General features: G+C 42.4%; 1 protein-coding gene across 3 annotated transcripts in view; it reads left to right on the top strand.

The window, feature by feature from the left end:
• The window catches only part of ARAP2 (ArfGAP with RhoGAP domain, ankyrin repeat and PH domain 2), a 1,740,202-nt gene that overhangs the window by 981,576 nt on the left and 739,485 nt on the right, over nt 1-19,141 (top strand). For all 3 annotated transcript variants that reach the window (XM_069631830.1, XM_069631832.1, XM_069631831.1), the window contains one exon: nt 11,056-11,230. In XM_069631830.1, the coding sequence (XP_069487931.1) occupies nt 11,056-11,230 (175 nt within the window). The remainder of the gene's footprint in view (nt 1-11,055; nt 11,231-19,141) is intronic.

Genomic DNA, 19,141 nt, shown 5'->3' on the forward strand with positions numbered 1-19,141 from the left:
TCTTGCATTGGTCTGGTACATCTACTTCCCAATGGCAATGTGGAAATGTATTTGGGGCTTACTGTAGCTGTCTCTTTTTTTTTTTACTATACGTGACCAAGCCTGGACCCACATGCTATGTGTGTTAATCGAACATGCCAGAAACCTGGCAACATTAGGACAGCATGCAATTTCCTAAAAATGTAAAAGAAGCACCGAATGCCACGAGTGAGCTGCCATTTTCAAGCGAAAACAGCCTGAAATTCCAACCGGCCTTCGAACTGTGGCCAGCACAGTGGTAATACGATGCATGTGTTTCCCGTTCCTTGCATACAGGGGAAAGGAATGCCAGCATATGAGCTACACATTTTTGGAAGATTATTGTTTTCACAGGAAACGACCAACATAACTTAAATGAAAGGCCTGGGCCATGAGCATATGATGCAAAACTAATATTAACATAAACAACTATAATGTATTAATGAAATATTCAGAATCACAAAACAAGGAGGGACGCAGGGGCTATGAAATTGATGTACCTGTAAGATTAATTCCAGGGCCTAGGTGAATGCCCAATGATTGAAACGATAACAATATGATTGGAAATCAACAGGAACTTGCAGGACACCTTTCACTCACTTTTGAGATAAGAACATTTATAATGAATGAGCTTCCTTTTTTCGATCCCTGACAGATTTGAAAATGTGTACCAAAGCCCTGATACCTTGGGAGAAGTAAGTCTTCTGTCAATTTCTTGTGTGAAATCTGCTTTTTTAAAATATGTTGGTGCGCCTCACAGATGGCAATTTTATGGACAAAACGAAGACATGTTATGGACCTTGTCATTTTGACTATGAGGTCGTTCTCAAGACTGTAGGTGTATTCATCACCTGTAAAATCTGTGCTTTTCCATGGACTGCTGTGAAATTCATCTTGTTTTTACCTCAAAGAATAAACTTAATATATGAGCAAAGGTTGGCAAGGATTAATTGAGTGTGACAAGCAATCAGAGTTCCATAGACAGAACCTTTACTTTTGTGTATATGACGTGTTTGTGATATGCCACCCTGACAAACAAACTTAAATCCTGTCTCAATTGTTAGTAAATATAGTTGAGACAATTTTCAGTCTCAGAAGATTCAGAAGTTCTGACTAATAAAATATTTCTGTTAAAAGCAGCGTCTGATGGTGCAAAACTGGTTGATGGTCATGATAAAAAACCTTTATCTACTTGAGCTTAAATCAAATGGAGGTCAAGTTTCAACTTATAAATGGGATACATAATAATCTATGGGCCTCATTAAGGGTCCTGTGGTAACCGTGCCAGTGATACTGGCGGGTTGCTGACGGACCTGTAAAGATTTGCCAGCACCTAATTTCCCGGTAACACCGGGGGATTACAACCCCGGCGGACAGGAAAGTCAGGCACCGGGAAATTGTAAATCCCCATTCCCATATAGTCCCATAGGACTGGACCACGGAAGCACCGGCACAATTAACAACGGTGCCAGTGTTTCCATGAACATTCTGTGGGCGGGTGCCATTCCGCCCAGCAGGTCTGACCTGCCGGGCGGGACAGCGGCCACCTACATACCTGTAATATGACGGTCTGGAATCAACTGTGCCTGTAAGCTTACCAGCACCATTGTTTGCGGACCGGCAGGCTCAGAATGAGCCACTATATATGTATTAGATATGCAACCGTCTTACCAAGTGATAAAAAAAGCATGATGTCATTGTTCCCGGGGCTAATTAGTCCCGAACAATCCAAATGCTATCCATCAATGCAATAAATGTGAATACAAATACAAAATGTTAAGCTACTTATGACAAACAACATACTCTCCATCTATAAACATTGTAAATGCCATCAATAATGTTTAATTTGCTATCAAGCAGCACATATAAACTAATCTGAAATGTGTATTTACTACAAAACTTACCATTCATTTAATTGACCACCAAGAAGAACATTGATGTAAACCTAACTCCTGTTGATTTGTGCTTTGTTGACATGGTTTTAGTGTGTACATTTTATTATTTTTAGTGTTGCTTGTAATGAGAAAGTAGCGTATTCATTGGCATGACATGTATGTATGCTTAGTTAATAAGATGGCTTACTCAGTTAATAAGACTGTAATGAATAGTAGCTTTTTAAAATATGTTGTGTTTTTTGGGATTGTGTATTTTGTTTGTATTGTTCATGTTTTTTGTGTTTTTTTAGATGTGTGTTTATGGTATCTGCAAAGATGTAGTGAGGATCTCTGCAGTTATAATGTTTGCACCATTTGTGCATTATTAAATGTTTTATGTTGCCGGTAGGAAGAGAACATGGGGTAGTCGTAGTTTTTTCATGGTAAATGTGTGTGTCTGATTGTGTATTGTTATTTAAGTTGTTTTGTTTGCAGGTTTTAGATTGGTATTGATTTGTGAATTAAATTTTAAACAGTTTGATATCCTATGGTAACCTATATTTTTAAAGCATACACATTTTATACATCATGAAATATGTATATGTTGTATAAGTTGTGTACGTATGTGTTTGGTGTGTAATGTAAAGATGTAGGTAACAGGTTTTTCTAGTGAGATATTTATTTTAGGTATTGTTTGCAGATACTTCTTTTGTACTGTTTATGGTTGTATGGTCTTATGTTGTTTTATGTAGTCATGCATTGTGAGTCATATTTCATTTTCAATTATTCTTTTATTCATTTTAATAATGTCTCATATATGCTGTGTAAACTGCTTTAGCTTGTTTATGCATGTGGTTAATATGCATTGTAAAATGGACCTATGTGTGAGTAGATATGTTTTCAGTTAGCTTTTATGAGTCACGCTTAGAGCAAAGTGTTTTTAGAGCTGATTTAAAGTAATATTATGTTTTGTTTCATATATACATTATTAATTGTATTTGCTGTTTAAAAGCATGTAAAACTATAACACTAACATTTCCTAAAAAATATATCCACTGCCTGCAGGCAGTCCTTCGCAAACCCACAATTGCGAGGTGTGAAATGTATTCATGGATTTGATCGCGCATCCTCTCGGCTGGAAAATACCAACAAGTCCTTCATATGACCCGCCACCCAAAGGCAGGCGTGAGTACACTTGCGCATAGGATTGGCAGCGAGGAGGTGGGGTTGCATGTCAGATTTCGGGGTGTGTGTACTCATTCAGGGTTCCAAGGTAACTTTGGGGTGTGCATAAGCAGTGCAGCGGTGTGCAGGAACGGTTTACGGGGGTTTGTACGCAGATTTTCCGATTTTTGACTGAGTTACGCTTTTTCATATGCAGGTTGTCGGGGTGCTGGGAACAGTTACGGGGGACCCTGTGCAAGATCCCTGATATGCAGGCCTGCTTGCAGGGGACCCCACAGACTGTATGAAGGGTGCGAGTATTCATGCCCAGGGCAGCATGCAAAGGTAGCTGATCTGGCTGTTTATGCTCTGCGTGTGGGCATGTCGAGGGCGTCCTGGCCGCAACTTGAAAATACAATTACTTTGTGTGAACAATTCCATGAATACGTGGGCATGCATTTTTAATTCTGCACACAAGCTCACAGTGTCCTTCTTGGTGCGCGGCCCCTGTGGGATTTCTGCACACATTTCCATGAATTGGGCCCTTAGTATCTCAAGCAGCCATTTCACTGAACCCAAAATTAGTGGAGTCTCCAGAATGCCCCTTTCCTTATCTGCCTACTCCCTTGTTGTGACTAATTTGGCATTTTGCAAGGATTTAGAAGCCATGGCTTTTTTAATTTGTATTGATTTAATAAAATGATGCATTTCTCAGTGGGCAATATGCTGATCAGATTCCCCTTTCATAACTGTTTGTCAAAAGAATCATGTAAAACTGTGCACCAATGCATCAGTAGCATGATTGCCAAACCGCCTCTACAGTAGCACAGAGCTGGTTGAGAGGTTGCCATTTGACTGCTGCAGTGAAAGCAAAGTCGCTGAAGTGCCTGAGCCCCTTTTAAGATACTCATCTATGCATCAAAACTAGGATGATTATTATTACCCCATGCTAGTGGTAGCATAAACTCCAAATATAAGCAGTCCTGATTAGGGCATGGTGCATGGCACTGCTCATAATCATTGCATCCACATCCAAGTTGATATCACATATGTCAGCTCTGTAGGCCCAGTTCAGCTTTGTAAGAGTTATGTGTATTCTCCCAAGATAGGCTGGACCTTGATTTTATGGGGGATTTTTATATTTGTACCGCACAGATCCAAACAAATACATTGCATCTGGGTGCAGATAAAATAATAATAGGAGCAGGTAGCCAGATTGTCAGGCAAACAACCATTCAAAAAGAAAGGTCTTCAACATTTTTAACCACCAAAAGGTGTTGCCCTGAAGATCGAAGACAACGATCTGTATGAGAAGCAACAATCTTTGAGGAGACATATGTAGGGGCTGACCATTGAACACATCTAAATAATTGGCAGAGGGTCTTAAACAAGACCATTGGATGTGCCGGTAACCAGTGTATATTCCTCAGAAACTGAAAAATAGCGGAACATCTATGCAGTGAGTAAACATTCATTTTGGGCAACCTGCAGACGCTGCATTTGTCCTTTTGGAATTCCCATGAACCAACTACCAATGAACAACCTTTATCTGAAATAAGTTGTAGCAGGGGTTTCAGCAGGTTAAGGTGAAAATAAACAGATTGAATGATTTCATTTACCTGCAAGTTGCAGTTTAAATTTGCCTCTCACATGCATCCCAAGTTTTTTTTACCTTTGATGAGAATGATGTTGGGACCTCGAAAAGCACTGGGCAAGAAACACACTGTAAGATGTTAGCCAATTTGTTCTTAGACCAAATATTATGATCTCAGTTTTTGATGTATTTATTTGGAGCTTGTTATCCAGCATCAACTTCTTATTTTACTGGCACAGCACACCACTCTGTCCATTGCTACCAAAGGTTCTTTTTAGCTTAACGCAGATGTGCGTATTGTCAGTGTATCATTGGTAATGCAGGTAAAATTGTGAAAAAATATCCCGCAGAGGGTGGATAAAAACCTTAAATAGCACATGGGACAGGGTAGAACACTGAGGCACTCCACATTTTACCGGTAAAGAATCAGAAGTGTTTGGGCCCAACTAAACTTGCTCTGTTCAGTTAGTTAATAAAGAAGAAAACCATGCCAGTGATTCTTTGGACACCTGAGCCACCATGGAAAATCTTGAAATAGGAATCTCAAAATCAACTGTGTGGAAGGATGCTGAAAGGTCCCAAACTTATACAAGTGCCATCTCGGTCCCAGGTACTGGCCTAAATCATATTTGGTACGTATCAATGATCCCTCGTTCGTCTAAGAAATTGTGCATTTTTCAGAGCTACAATCGGATGGTAATTGGAAAATATCTTATGATCTCCAAGAACGGCGTAAGGTATGATTTTTTTCAACTCCATTGGGAAATATCCCTGAGTTAAGGAGCATTGATAACAGACAAAAGAGCCCCGTTTAAGGCCGTCACATGCCACATTAAGCACAAGATCCATAGGCATAAGTGCAAACATAGTACATGTCAAATCTCCCATAACAGTGGTCTTTTTGTTTGATGTAGGCACTTGTTGGATAAAAGGCTGAGAATAATTTTATTTCCTAATTTGATCAATTTAATCTGTAAAAAATACATCATTTGCATTTGCCAAAGCCAAATATGTAGGTAGAACATGCCGGAGAAGCCATATTTCTTTACAGTTGCGAACAGGGCTTTTGGTCTGTTCTAAGCACGATCAATCTGTTTTTGAAGACATGTGGCTTAAGCTAAAACAATGCTTTTCTTATAGACTTGTAATAATATTTTTGCCTTTAGACCAAGGTTGTCCACAATGCGGCCCTCCGAGCCATTCTATGTGGCCCGCGAGGCCACGGAATGGTTTATTTCTTTATTTTCTCGATGTTTGTCGGGTCTGTGGACACGATTAATTAATTTATTTCTGCAATGCTGGGTCCCAACAGCATTGCGGAAATAAATACATTAATCTGGCCCACGGACCCGACAAACATTGAGCAAATAAATAAATAAACCGGGCCTGGCAGAGCAATGTTACTGCATCTGGTGCCCCCTAGAAGGGGGCTTGTGAAGTGAGGGGCCCCAGACAGGGAAGCGCCTTAGGTCTCCTGATAAATCCAGATCCAAGCTAATATCAGCCCTCCGATCTAAGAGAGCAAAAAAGTTGACCCTACTGGGGTCCAAAGGAGAATTTCTGGGTATTTTGAAGATACCTCTGTGAATTCACTGGCTTTGCCTCCGATTTCTTCCTTATTAAAGCCTTGCAGCGCCTTCTCCTCTATGTATATGACAGGATCTATTGTTGGGGTTACTGTTGCTGATATTGATTCTGTGAATATCCTAGATCACAGCCTGCCATCAATTGACATAAACAGACCTCGCCTTCGTATGTGTGAGAACCTAAGGTGGAATTCCATGGCCTCTACCCTGGCAAACTCTGTGCCGTTAATTGGTGCTAACATAGCATCGAGCCCCAACCTGGAGGCAGCAAGCTTAAGTCACAAGGCCCTCTATATGGTTTGCGATTTTGTGAATATGGCGACACCCCCGAAATCCCTGATATAGCTCGCCTCCAACCAAGTAGATGTTCTAATGCCTCTTTCAATAAATGTTATCCTGTCTAAAATTGAGGCCCTATTTTTGCTCTGCTCAAAGTTGGCTGGTGACCAGCAACATTCTTAAGCTTACAATTGCCAAGGTGGTTGATGTCATAATGGTCAACAGCCTAATCATTAATCCCAGGCCCAGGCTCCACCTGGTAATGGGGGTACATGTACAGTTTTGCATGATGCCGGCGGAGGCCCCAGCCCCCGTCTATGTAAGAGTGCAGACCTCCTACATGGAAACAAATGTTGATTACAATCATGTCCTTCAAACAACTTTCTGGCGAGTGGAGGCAGCAACAGAGAAAGATGTGATTGAGGCCCTATGAGAGGAGCAGTTGATGTGTGCTGGTACACTGTGTAGGTGAACAAAGCAACAGGATAATTTCCTGTCCTCTAATATTAGGAATACCCGTGTGAACACCAGCCAAAAGAGGTGGTATCTTCTGTAGTATCGTCCGGGGTGGTACTAAGACAGATTCTGCTGTCTCTTCCCCACAGTGGCCCTCCTCTCTTGAATTCTTACCAAAGTTATGTTACAATAGCCCAGGGGGATGGGACAGTGAGGCAGGTGATCCTCCTTGGCCCGCAAACTAGCCAGGTCCCTTGCGTTAATCAAAATTCCTCCACTAACCAGCAGTATACAAGTTCTATTCAGCGAGTTAGTGAGACCTACCTGGCCTGGATGTCCTGACATTCTTGTCGAGGCATCAACCCCGTCCTACAGAGGGTCATTCTTTAAACCTACCTGGCATGAGCCAGAAATCTTAGCCCCTTTAGGAGTGTTATATTGGTGCTCATAAAAACCATAATGAGGCACAGGTAAACATTCTGCTTTCCAGGTCAGTGAGACTGGAAGAACTTGCACCAAGATATGATAGTGCATTATTGAACCGCTCTTCATTGTTGTCTATCTGGGGGTCTATTCCACAGCTATCTTTAATACACATTAGTGACACAGCCCGAATTGAATTACCTAAGTGGAACAACACCCAGAATTGGACTTTAATTATACTAGTTTCACCAGTGGCTGTACCTCTACTATCTACATATGCAGGACATTTATTGTCCATGTGCTATGTCCTTTCAGTTTGTCAGCTGCGGTCCTCAAATCTTAGCTCTCCACTACCATGGCATGTTTGCAGCAGCAATGGGGGATTACTCCACAAGGGGCCTCACCTTACTTGCTCTGGATTTTGTGTGGAGCCATTACCAGCATGTGGTGGAAGACCAAGGGAGATCTGCCGGCGAGCACCTGTTGGCTACCACCAGTCCTCGACCGTGAGCCAACCTAATCTGGAAGAATTTAACTGACTTGATCCAGGCGTGTGCCTAGAGTGAGGCATCCAGGGGTTCAGACTGCTTTCCTGGATTTAACGTAATTGATTTTCAGGAGACGTGGGCCTTGGATTCTGTTATGTTATATGGTTACCAGTCTTTCTGTATCACGGCTACTAAGGGTCTTAGAGACAGGCCAAGGGGGTGTGGGGGGGCTTGCTGATCTGGATTGACTCTTCTTTGGGTTGGGAGGTGAAGAGTGTTAACACTCAGTCCCCAGATATTCTTATGTTAAATATTAAACTCAACCCTGTAGAGTCACTATGCCTAATTAATATCTGTTGCAGACCCTCTAGCTTAACTGGAATGGCCTTTATCAAACCCTTTCAGAAGGCACTAGCTGCCAAGGAAGCTACGGGCCTACGACATTCCTTTCTAATGATGGTGGATGACTTTAACTTGCAATTGGAGCTGAATAAATTGTTTGAAGGGCCGTGGGCTGACCAAGATCAAGCCTCGTATATGCCTGAACTGGTGGTGCATGGTCCAATCTTATTGTATCCCTTGGCAGCCAAACCTTTGACAATTCTGTATAACTGCAAGCTAAGTGCCTGCAATGGAAGGTTTGTTACCGACCAACCAGCCAAAAAAAGATTCTTTGGAGTAAATGGCTCTTCACTAATTGATTACATATTCATCAGCCTGTGCATGGGTAGGTGTGTTTAGAGTCTTTGATAGGTCCAAAAGTGACAACCGCCCATTGGCCATGCATTTAAAATTGGAAAATCAAGAAATTGGAAGGCATGCCCACATGCAAGACCCCCATAGGATAGGGGTTAATGAACTTGCACGAAGACTGCTGAAATGGGCTAAAATCCTAATCTCTGAGTTGAAGCACAGTATGTATGTATCAATTTTAGCAAATGTCAGGGTCATCTAGAATCGAGAAAGTGAGCCCGCTGTGGTTTTGGATGAGTTTGAGAGATTTGAAGAGATTGTGCAACGGTATGTTTCAGGGACTGGGGTGAAGCATAAAATTAAACCAACTACTGGGTGGGTATGGTTTGATGTCTCCTGTAGAGTGGCAAAAAGAGTCATCGAAAAGTGTCTCAAAGACCCATTGGGGGTTGATAGACCTCTGCTTCGTTTTTTGAGAACCCATTATAAAAACATACTCTAAGATCGAAATACTGAATATCTAAAAGGGAAACGGGAGGGACTGTACAAAGTACGATGATCTGTACATTTCATGATGAGTAAAAAAGTTTTTGTTGAGAATCTACTCAATAAGTTTTAGCATTCGGCCACTTGGTGTTTTGGGTGAAAAGAAAGAATGTCAGAACTAATCGGATTAGCATTGTTGCAAGTTATTTGGTCAAAAATGGTACTACTTAAGCAATAGAACCCGAGCATCGGGGGCATTACCGACTCAGGTAATGCCCCGGGGCCCATAGGTAAGGACCCGAGGGAAGCGAGGGCCTTACCGAAGGCCCCAGGGCATTACCTGAGTCGGTAATGCCCCCGACGCTCGGGTTCTATTGCTATGAATACCCCGGCCCGCAGAAATTGCGTGACCGGGGCACTAAAAGCTTTTTTTTTGTCCCAAAACGCTGCAGCGTTTCGGCGCTGCAGCGTTTCGGGAGAAAAAAAAAGAAAATGGCCGCCGCCATGGAAAGGGAAAAATGGAGTCCGTTTTCCCTTTCCATGGCGGCCATCGGGAGTGTTCCCAGCGCGTCCGCTCCTGAAAAAAGGATCAAAAAGAAGGTAAGTGGGGTTGGGAGGGTGGGAGTGGGACGGGAAAAAAAAACAAAAAAAAACATACCTGCGTCCCTTGCAGGGGACGAGGGAAGCCTCCAGCCGTGTGGAGGCGTGGAGCGGGGATGGCGGGGGGGGGGGGGTTTGGTGGGAGCTAGGGAGGGAAGGGATAAAAAAAAAAAAAGACTTACCCGAGTCCCCGGAGGGGGGCGAAGGCAGCCTCTCAGCCGCGGGGAGGCTCGGATAGGGATGGCCCTGCTTCGAGCCTCCTCATTGGCTGAGGGGCTGCCACGACCCCTGTCGGGGACAAAGGCCGTGGAATCCCGACGGAGGGATTCCCGGCCGGGTAGGGACCTGGCGAGAGCCAATCAGAATGCTTGTTGCATTTTGCTTCGCTCTCGCTGGGTTACTAATTAGGTACAAAAACATAACATCACACCGCCAAGCATAGTGAGGGTTTTTAACAAGGGCTAAGGGCCCTTACCACCGATCAAGTCCCCTTTCTATTCCCATGTCATCCCTGCAGCTGTGAGGGAGATGGGAGCTGACAGCAGTATGTGGGAGCGAAGTACATTTTTATTAAAGTTGCAGTCTGGCAGGGAATCATTTCACCAAAATGCCAGAGAAAGTTGAAGTGACATCACATGACCCTTCACCTTTGATGGCATCACAGGAAGTGATGTCATTTAACCCCACCTCAAAGTGACATCAGAGGAAGCAATGGAACATGGCGTTTCACACCTTCACAAAACAGGCAGTGGCATCACATAGTTTGTTCCCAAGCACACTATGAAAAATATGGTTATATGGCAGGTGGGACCCCTGGCGACCCCCAAATGACGTCCCTGCTGTCTGGATACAAAGGAGGTTCGGGGGGTGCGTTGAGTGGGGATGAGAGGGAGGGAAAAAAATGTGAGCAGTGGAGCTGGAAAGCAGGCACCAGCTTTCGGGAAACCTCCTTTATCAGTGGTATCAGCACATGATCCGAGCAACCTGCTTGTTTTCTCCTTTGTGCTATGTGATTAATATTCTTCTTAAAAAAAAAAACACAATGGTATGGTCTCACCATGATACACATATGGTTTTCATATTTTCCAGCTGTAAATTACATTTAGGGAATACCGATGAAATGTGGTCAACACAGTGGGTGGCACACTCCAGTTTTTGAAAGAACCTTTATGTTTTTTGAAGCATAGTGTTGGCACGCTCTTGTCTTGAAGGTTTCAAGTCGTTGTAGTTTCTGCTGTATCAAATATGTGTGTTGGTGGTATGAAAATAATCACCTTTAATACCAAGGAATAAACAAACAAGGAATAAACAAATGTGGTTATGAGAGCACCATTTCACAAATGTAATCTATGTATTGATTTGTTGATTTAATTTGCATTATATTTTATTGACAGGCATTATGTGCTGCAGTTGTTAAACAGGATTTGTTGGAAACCATGACTTTAGTGTTCAGTGGAGCCGATGCTATGTGTGAAACTGGAGATCCAATTGTCAGCACTCCTTATTTGTTAGCGAAAAAAGCAGGACAGTGTCTTCAAATGGAGTTTCTTCATCACAATAAGTTCCCAGGTATTATTTCATCATCTGTATTATCCGGAGTGATTCATGCTTTCATACATGTATTCGTGATGCTTTACTGGTTAAGAATCCTAAGTCTATATCACATTGAAGGTTTTGGCAATTCATAGATATAATAAAGGCAATAGACGAGGAACTCAAAGTCCATACAAAGGTCATCAATTAACATCTCCCAAGACAGCTATCTTTATATGAAATATAACTGATTGATTTTTCGTTCAAGAAACATGCCAAAAAATATGTAATAGATTTACTTTTCAGATTGCTTCTCCCACCCTGCTTTTTTAATATGACAAACTCGGTCCATCCCTACTGGATTTTGGTCTATCTTATCAGCACGACGGGGTGATGATAAAACATACTTCTTACTTTGGAGTACACATCCACCTGTTGCTAGCCTGGGTCGGGCGTGTTCCCTCTACCAGGACCATTGTTCATATTCTGTACCTATAAATAATGGCTGACTAAGGAAAGTGCAACATCATGTGATTCTGAGGGGCGCCATATTTGGGAGGCAAGTCAGGTAAGTCCCCATTGCACCAACCATTCCCCATTCCCATTTGAGCACCCATAGGGCTCAATGGGAATGGGGAAGGCGATATTTACGGGCCTGCTAATGGCAGGCCTGTAATTAGCGGCCTGGTCCCCTAATGGGACCCGTAAGGGGGTTCCCATTAGGGGACCTTGGAATTGGGCGGTAGGGGGTTACCGGCACCGGTCTCCTTAACGGTGCCCGGTATCCCCTAACGCCTGACTCGTAATGACCCCCATGTTGCTTAAGAAATCATGAATGGCAAATATGTTGGCTTACTATTATTTTTTGATGCAAAAATAGCATTCATTTATGTAAGTTGTTTTACATTTTGTTTACCCTCTACAGTATCATACACAAAGTTTCTATTATGCATGGACTGCGTCAAATCCCAAGGTGTATTTTCACTCCTCCTGTCAACCCTGCCATTGGAACCCTACTTTCACCTTTACAATGTACACACCCTAGCACCTGCACTTCCAAAGCTCACCAGGGACTCACTGCTCTTGGGCTGCCACCATGCCCAGCGACATTTTTGACTGAAGAAGTGCCCCAAAAAACACCCAAAGCACTGTCCATAGGCTGTGTCAATATCAGTTGTCTCTTCTTCCCCCTGTAGTGGACACTGTTCATGGACAGTCGTGACTTTGGCTGGGTAATGGCCCCCATCCTCAAACCTATACATAATGGCCATTGGCCATGACTAGTCACTACTTCCTGATTGAAGTGGCGACTGACAGTGGCTTATGGAAAAGACCACTGGCACCCATGGCAAGAGCCTGGTGCTCGCAACATTGCCAGTGAGCATGGCATGTGGCCACTGTATCACAGAAATTCCCTGTGACCATGGACATGCCTGAGGCTTTAGTCTTGCTGAGTTGTCATATTGAACTTATGTATGGGGTGTGACCCACCAGGTGGGCCTATACGCCTATAGCATCCACTTACCTAGATGTACCTAGATGTAGACTTACCTAGATGTAGACTGTGAAATATTGGTGGACTGTGGGCTCCATATTGCACATAGACCCACTGATTGGTATGTCGCCCACTGTCTGTGGTTGAATGGTCATTTGTGATGTTTATGGGGACCTTCATCACCTGTCATTGCCCCACCTGACCTCTTTAGGTTCAGGGGGACTCCAAGATGGCTAGAATATATAGTTTAGTTCAGGGCCTGCCTGGACACCACACAATAACTGAAAAATGTTTCTCCTGTAGCAACAAACCAGATTGGTGGTCTTTCAAAAGGTGGTCGCCCCTTGCTTGGTCACAAGACCAGGGTACGTGTTCAAGGTAATAAGGCCCATGAACATGGGCCCACATAGAGGAGGAGGTTTCCTTAAAAGGCTTTGTCGGTTCACACATTTTGCTGGGGGAACACAGTTATATCTAATAGTTTTGAGCAGCTTTTGGTGATGGGTGGCTTAGCCACTGTGTGGTGGGGATAAGCAGAGGTGGTCTTGTGTTGTATGTTCTGGTTGCTTACTATGGTGAGCAAGGTCTCCACAATGTCAGATTCTAAGTTTGCTCATGCTGGTGTAACACATCAAACCATCACTCTCATATTACTGTTACATCATAGACATTCAATGTAAGGTGCTGCCAGGGAAGATCCAATTGTTTGAATGGTTGGTGTGGGTTATTGTCAACATAAAGATGGTTAAAGAGGGTTAAAGAAAACAAATGTTAGAATATCATATTTTAAGGAAACAAGTGTGATTTCTAGATTGTGTCATAGATCTTTAAGGTGCTTTTTTGACTCTACTCTGAGGATACTGTCCTGCTAGAAGCATGGTCTTGAAGTCTCACCTTTGCATTCTTGCTTATCCTATTGCTTATGTTGACCCCCCACATTTCTAACACTACCCTTTTACCTTTCCAGTTCCCATCCACTTCTAATTGCTCATCTCACTAGTCATTTCAAAACAGAGCACATTTTCCTAAGGCTAATGGTTGTAACACAGAATCCTTTGCACACAAGTTTTAGATTATCTCTGATGTACACATATCTCTCGTTCGGGTTCTTCTCTGGAATCCCTTTGAAGGAATGTCAATGTCCTGTAAGTAAATTAGCACACTGTTCTGCGCCATGGTCTATTCTGTCTAGTTCAATCATCAAGATGTATCCAGAAAGTAAATGTTATTGTTAGTGCCAACAACATATCTTAAATGTTGTAAGCCTCCAAATCAGTTTCACTGTCATTGCAACATAGACTTTATTCTCAAATGTCAATACATCCCCATTTATGTGTTTTGACGTGTTCATTCTATTATATATACTTCTTTTAAATGTTGTACCTTATTTCGAGGTCCTGTACTATGATTTCCACTATTACAATATGCTTGCATATTAAACCTACACACAAACATGTGTTATGTGCATATTACCAGTCATTGTAAATCATTTTTTAGTAAACACACTTGTTCTATCCTGCGGACAATTTGCATAATAGCAATAATGTTGTATTCATCAAACAAGGTTCAATGAATACAAGGTTCGAGGATGTAAGTTTCAGAGATGGACCTTACAATTTTGTGAGTGATGCAGTATATTTAGGATGGTATGCTAACATAGTTTATTAAGAGCAGGTAAAATATTTCAACACTAATTTAACAGAAATAAACATCATTATGCATTAACTAAGCAAACAGAGTAGCCTGTCTTCTATGGTCTGTGTCATAGTGCAGTTGGCAACAGTGGAGGCAGCTCTTGGACATTGGACATTCTTCATGGACCGCTTCAGGTGCAACACCAGCACCAGTTTCTTTAGAGTACATCTTGGAGTGCTCAGAGTGCAGTTGGCAGCAGTGGTAGCAGCTCTTAAACATCAGGAGTTTGTGTTTCCCGATGGACAGCTTTGGGTGCAACACTCATTTCTTTAAAAACTCTGCAGTACTGCAGAGCCCATTGCAGAGTGCTCAGAGTACAGTTGGTCGCAGTAAGCAGAAGAACAGAATAAGGAGGTGTCCTTCAACAAAGCAAGGATCCAGATGAAAGACACTGACTGTAGTAAACATAAAAGTAAAAAAAAACTAAAAAAACAGACATTTGCAGAGATGATTCTTTCAGACACAATGAGGGATACTCTTAATAAACCATCGAGTGACTTGGACAGTGAGACCACGGTCTGCTTTAGGAAGGAGATGGGCACGCAAATCAACTTCGCTTCAACACTATTTGGAGAGAACTCAATAAAATGTAATCCAATAAAAGAACTCAAGTTTGTCCACAAAATAAGACAATTATACTTTCAGATATTTTACCCAGTGAGAGAATTCCCAAATATAACAAGAAGTTCAAAAAGGACACCCCATTTTCAAGAATCATTCTCCAATTTATATTCTAAGAGAGAAGCAGACCCCTACTTAACAGGTTAAATGTACTAGCGTTAATCTATAATATTCCCAACCTCGGATTGCTTTCTTCGAGTGGCATTCATCTGGTTGATTTTGTGGATGATACCAGAATAGATGTGGTTGCTTTAGGCATACCATTAAGAGTCAATCAGGAAATACTATTATCTGAAACAGATGACTTCAGGCAGATGAGTTATGATAAAGCTATTGAGCTTGAGAGGCATGTAGACAAGATGCTGTGTCCTACTATGAAAAGCCAAAATATTGAGTGTCCATTTGAAGACTTCAAAAAACCTGCCAAACTAATAGATTGCTTCAAAGCCTGGAGATCTGTTAAAACATGCATTAAGTATAAGAGAAAACTGGGATGCACCTGTATAGTTATACGTGCAGTCCTGACCTCTCCCCGGAATCAATAATAACCATAAAACAAATATGAGACAATGAATAGATCGGTATCCAAAGTTAAGAAGTGGTGTATATCTCCAAAGTAAAGGGAACACAATTGTAAAACAATCCAAATAAGTTTTTGAATGGAGAAAACTTAATCAATAAGGATTTAAAAAGACCACTCTGCTGTTAGGCTAGTTAACATACAAAGATATACACACACAATCACAGAGACAATCACAATTCAACAATTATAGCTACAATTTAGAGATAAACAAAAAAATAAGTAAAGTGTTGTAGTGACTCCTGTCTAGCATTGTTAAGACTAACTAGTGAGGTAGAATGGTATATAAACTAATTTCAGACCACATGGAGTTAGGTTTCTCAATTGCAGTACCCACATGTTTATACATAGGCCATTGTAATTTTACATTGGCTGGTGCTTGACATGCGTCAGTTCATTAGACCAATAAATCGGTGAACATTCCATAGGAATTGGTAATGTGGGTCATACTTTGTTTAGGGGTCCGTACTTAGATACCCCATGTATGTTCATGAAGTAGGAGCTAGTATCTCTTTCAAACCTCGGATTTTAACACTGCAAGATACAAAACACACAAATGTAGCCATTTGTAGAGGAGCAGGTGGAAACCTTCTCCATGGTCACCACCCCCTTAGCACTGTCCAGTTGGAATGACAGACGAAGAACCACATTTGGGAACCCCTGCATCAATCTTTGCAATATTCCCGTACCAGGTTGATTATATGAGTGACAATATGTATTCAGGCAACCATTTAGAGTTTACCCACAAGCTGACATAATGGATGTACGTTAAAACAAAGTCTAACAACAGCAAAAAAAGTCACAAAGAAAATATAAAAACTGATGCTGAAACAATATGAAAATACTTCTGGATGAAGATGTAACTGAAGAATTAAAAGAAACATGCATTCAACAATACATCACAAACACAAAGAAGAATGAAGTGACTCACTGGTCAATAACTGTAAATACGCTGAATCGCAAGGTAGAAAGAACATATAGACGCTTGCTTATGAGAGGTATATTTTCAACATTTAGGATGACCATTAGAAGAAGATGGATGACAGCTTATGCCAATCAACCCAGCTATCTCAAAATAGGAGCCAGTGTCTTAAAGGTAAAAGATAATGAAGAAGTTTTTCTCCTTTGCAAAATATAGGAGTACATTGGCCTAGGGCAAAGGATGCTATTTCGAGGGATGAAGGCAAAGTATGATGGGAGTCCAATGAGCAGACCATGGGCCAGGGACCTATTTCCCAAGATTAGGAGGAACAAGATCATTTACGGATGCCAAGTATTGGACAATTAAACATGCACCAAATGTATATGGGATAGAGCGAGCAAGTCTCTCAAGGCCAAGAGGAGCAACTGCACCCAGTATAATTGAATCAAATTGTGTTGAATGCACTGTTGAAATGGACAAATTCGTGGTCTTGTATCACGTGAGGAAGAGTGCACAAACAAGGGCTAATCATTATGCTTGAAGATAAGATAATGGTGTGCCTACTCATCCTTGAATGTTGCAAGACAGTGGAGACGGGCAAGGTCAATCGTCAAACCGAGGACATTGGCATGAGGCCTTCCAATGAGAGTGGATGGACTAATTGGGAAAACAAGGGGAGAGCTGATGTATCTCCAAGCACATTTGTTTAATTTCTATGTAGATACTTCTAATGAATCGAATGTCCAATGTTGAATTTGGGTTGTTAACCAATTAGAAAAGCCTGCCATGCATGCACTTCTACTTACAATGTTGCAAGTATAATTCTGCTGCCATATTCTTTGCTGTAATCAGTGTGCTATGTGTTTAGAAGTAGCTCAGGGTGTGTCCTACAGACAAGGGACCACCAATAGGAGACTAATATACATGCATGCTATATGTAGATATCTTCCTCTAATCCAATCCCACCCCTCCATAGGTTTTTGTAATATGCCACGTAGGATGACATCATAGATGATGCATCTAGCATTATATAAACTAAGTATAATACAAAAGACATTGTGATCCAGCATGAATCAATTTGATGAATGATGATCCACCCTGCTTCCTTCATTGAGATAATAGCAGTATTTGTATTGGGCTAGGCTAAGTGGCATGTTTATCAATAGTCAGCACAGGTGGCCAGTATAATTATCAGATCTACATTTAAAAAAAAGATGTTATGAAAGAAGAATTGTTGCAAATTAGACTGTTTCGTTGACCTTCCCTCTCTTTACAGGAAAAAAGGATCTATAATGGAGCAAATTGTCTAAAGGGCCTAGTCACTTCATTGATGGAATAACGGTGGCACATATATTAATATATCTGCAATATGGTGGCCTGGCTACCAATGTACGCACCTTAAAAAATTGCTTACAACAAAGCGTATTCATGTATGTGATGGTGGAACATCTCGCCTGCGAAATGCCCACGTAAATCTCTCCATCTCTCCACCACCCGAAGGCAGGCATAAAGACACTTTTGGATAGGAAAGGCAGCATGTGGGGTATGATATGATATGATATGATATGGCATTTGTAACGCGCCTATACACAAGTGTTTCAAGGCGCGACAAGGCAAGGGGGGGAAACAAGGGGAGACAGACAACGATCCTACTAGGCCAGGTGTCATTCAGATCGTGCAAGTGCAAGGGTAGAGGGGAAAGGGAGAAGTGCAGGGGGCGGGGGAAAGGAGAGGGGAAACTGCATTACAGGGTTAATAGCATACAGGAAGAAAAAAAACAAGGGCCAACTAGTGGCAGTGCGAGTAAGTGCAGGTAAGTGCTGGGATGGGGGGGCTGTGGGATACAGACACAGTCCTGTAGTGCAGGGGGTGCCAGGGAGGCAGTGCAGGGGAGAGTGGCTGGGCCAAGGACCGAGAACGGCGAGTGGCCCAGTTGCAGATTCCGTGCAGTTTCAATAACTTTAGCAGGGGATAGGGGGAGCGGAGGTGGATAGGAAGGTTTTGAGGTGCTTCCGGAACCCGAGATGGTTCTCCTCAAGTTTCAGGGAGGCAGGAAGGCTGTTCCAGAGGGAGGCCCCTGCAACGGAGAGAGATCTGCCACCAACTTGTTGTTTGGAGAAGCGGCTGACCCTGAGGCAGTTGGAGGCGGATGAGCGAAGAGCTCGAGAAGGAAAATATTTAGGAAGAGAGAGTTGAAGGTATTTTGGCCCAAGGCTCCAAAAGGCCTTGTGGACAATGTAGAGGGGTTTGAACTTGATCCTTGCAGTCACTGGGAGCCAGTGTAGTGATTTCAGTTCTGGAGAGATACAGTCCCTGGGCTTGAGGCCAAGGACAAGTCTCGCAGTCCTGTTCTGGATGAGTTGCAAAGGGCGGAGAGTAGAGGCAGGCAGATTTAGATAGAGGCTGTTACAGTAGTCAAGCTTCCAGAGAACCAGGGCTCTAGAGACAGTGAGCTTCTGGGGGAAGGAGAGGAAAGGAAGGATACCTCTGAGGAGGTGTAGCTGGTAGTGTGACTTCTTAGAGACGTCAGATATGTGACGAGAGAAGGAGAGTGTGGAGTCGAAGATGACCCCGAGGTTTTTTGCCTTGCAGGTAGGAGCAGGAAGAGGGCCAAGAGAGGTCGGCTAGAGAGCT

This window comes from Ambystoma mexicanum, chromosome 6q (genome assembly GCF_040938575.1).
Source record: "Ambystoma mexicanum isolate Mex_15411 chromosome 6q, UKY_AmexF1_1, whole genome shotgun sequence".
Taxonomy (NCBI): Eukaryota; Metazoa; Chordata; class Amphibia; order Caudata; family Ambystomatidae; genus Ambystoma; species Ambystoma mexicanum.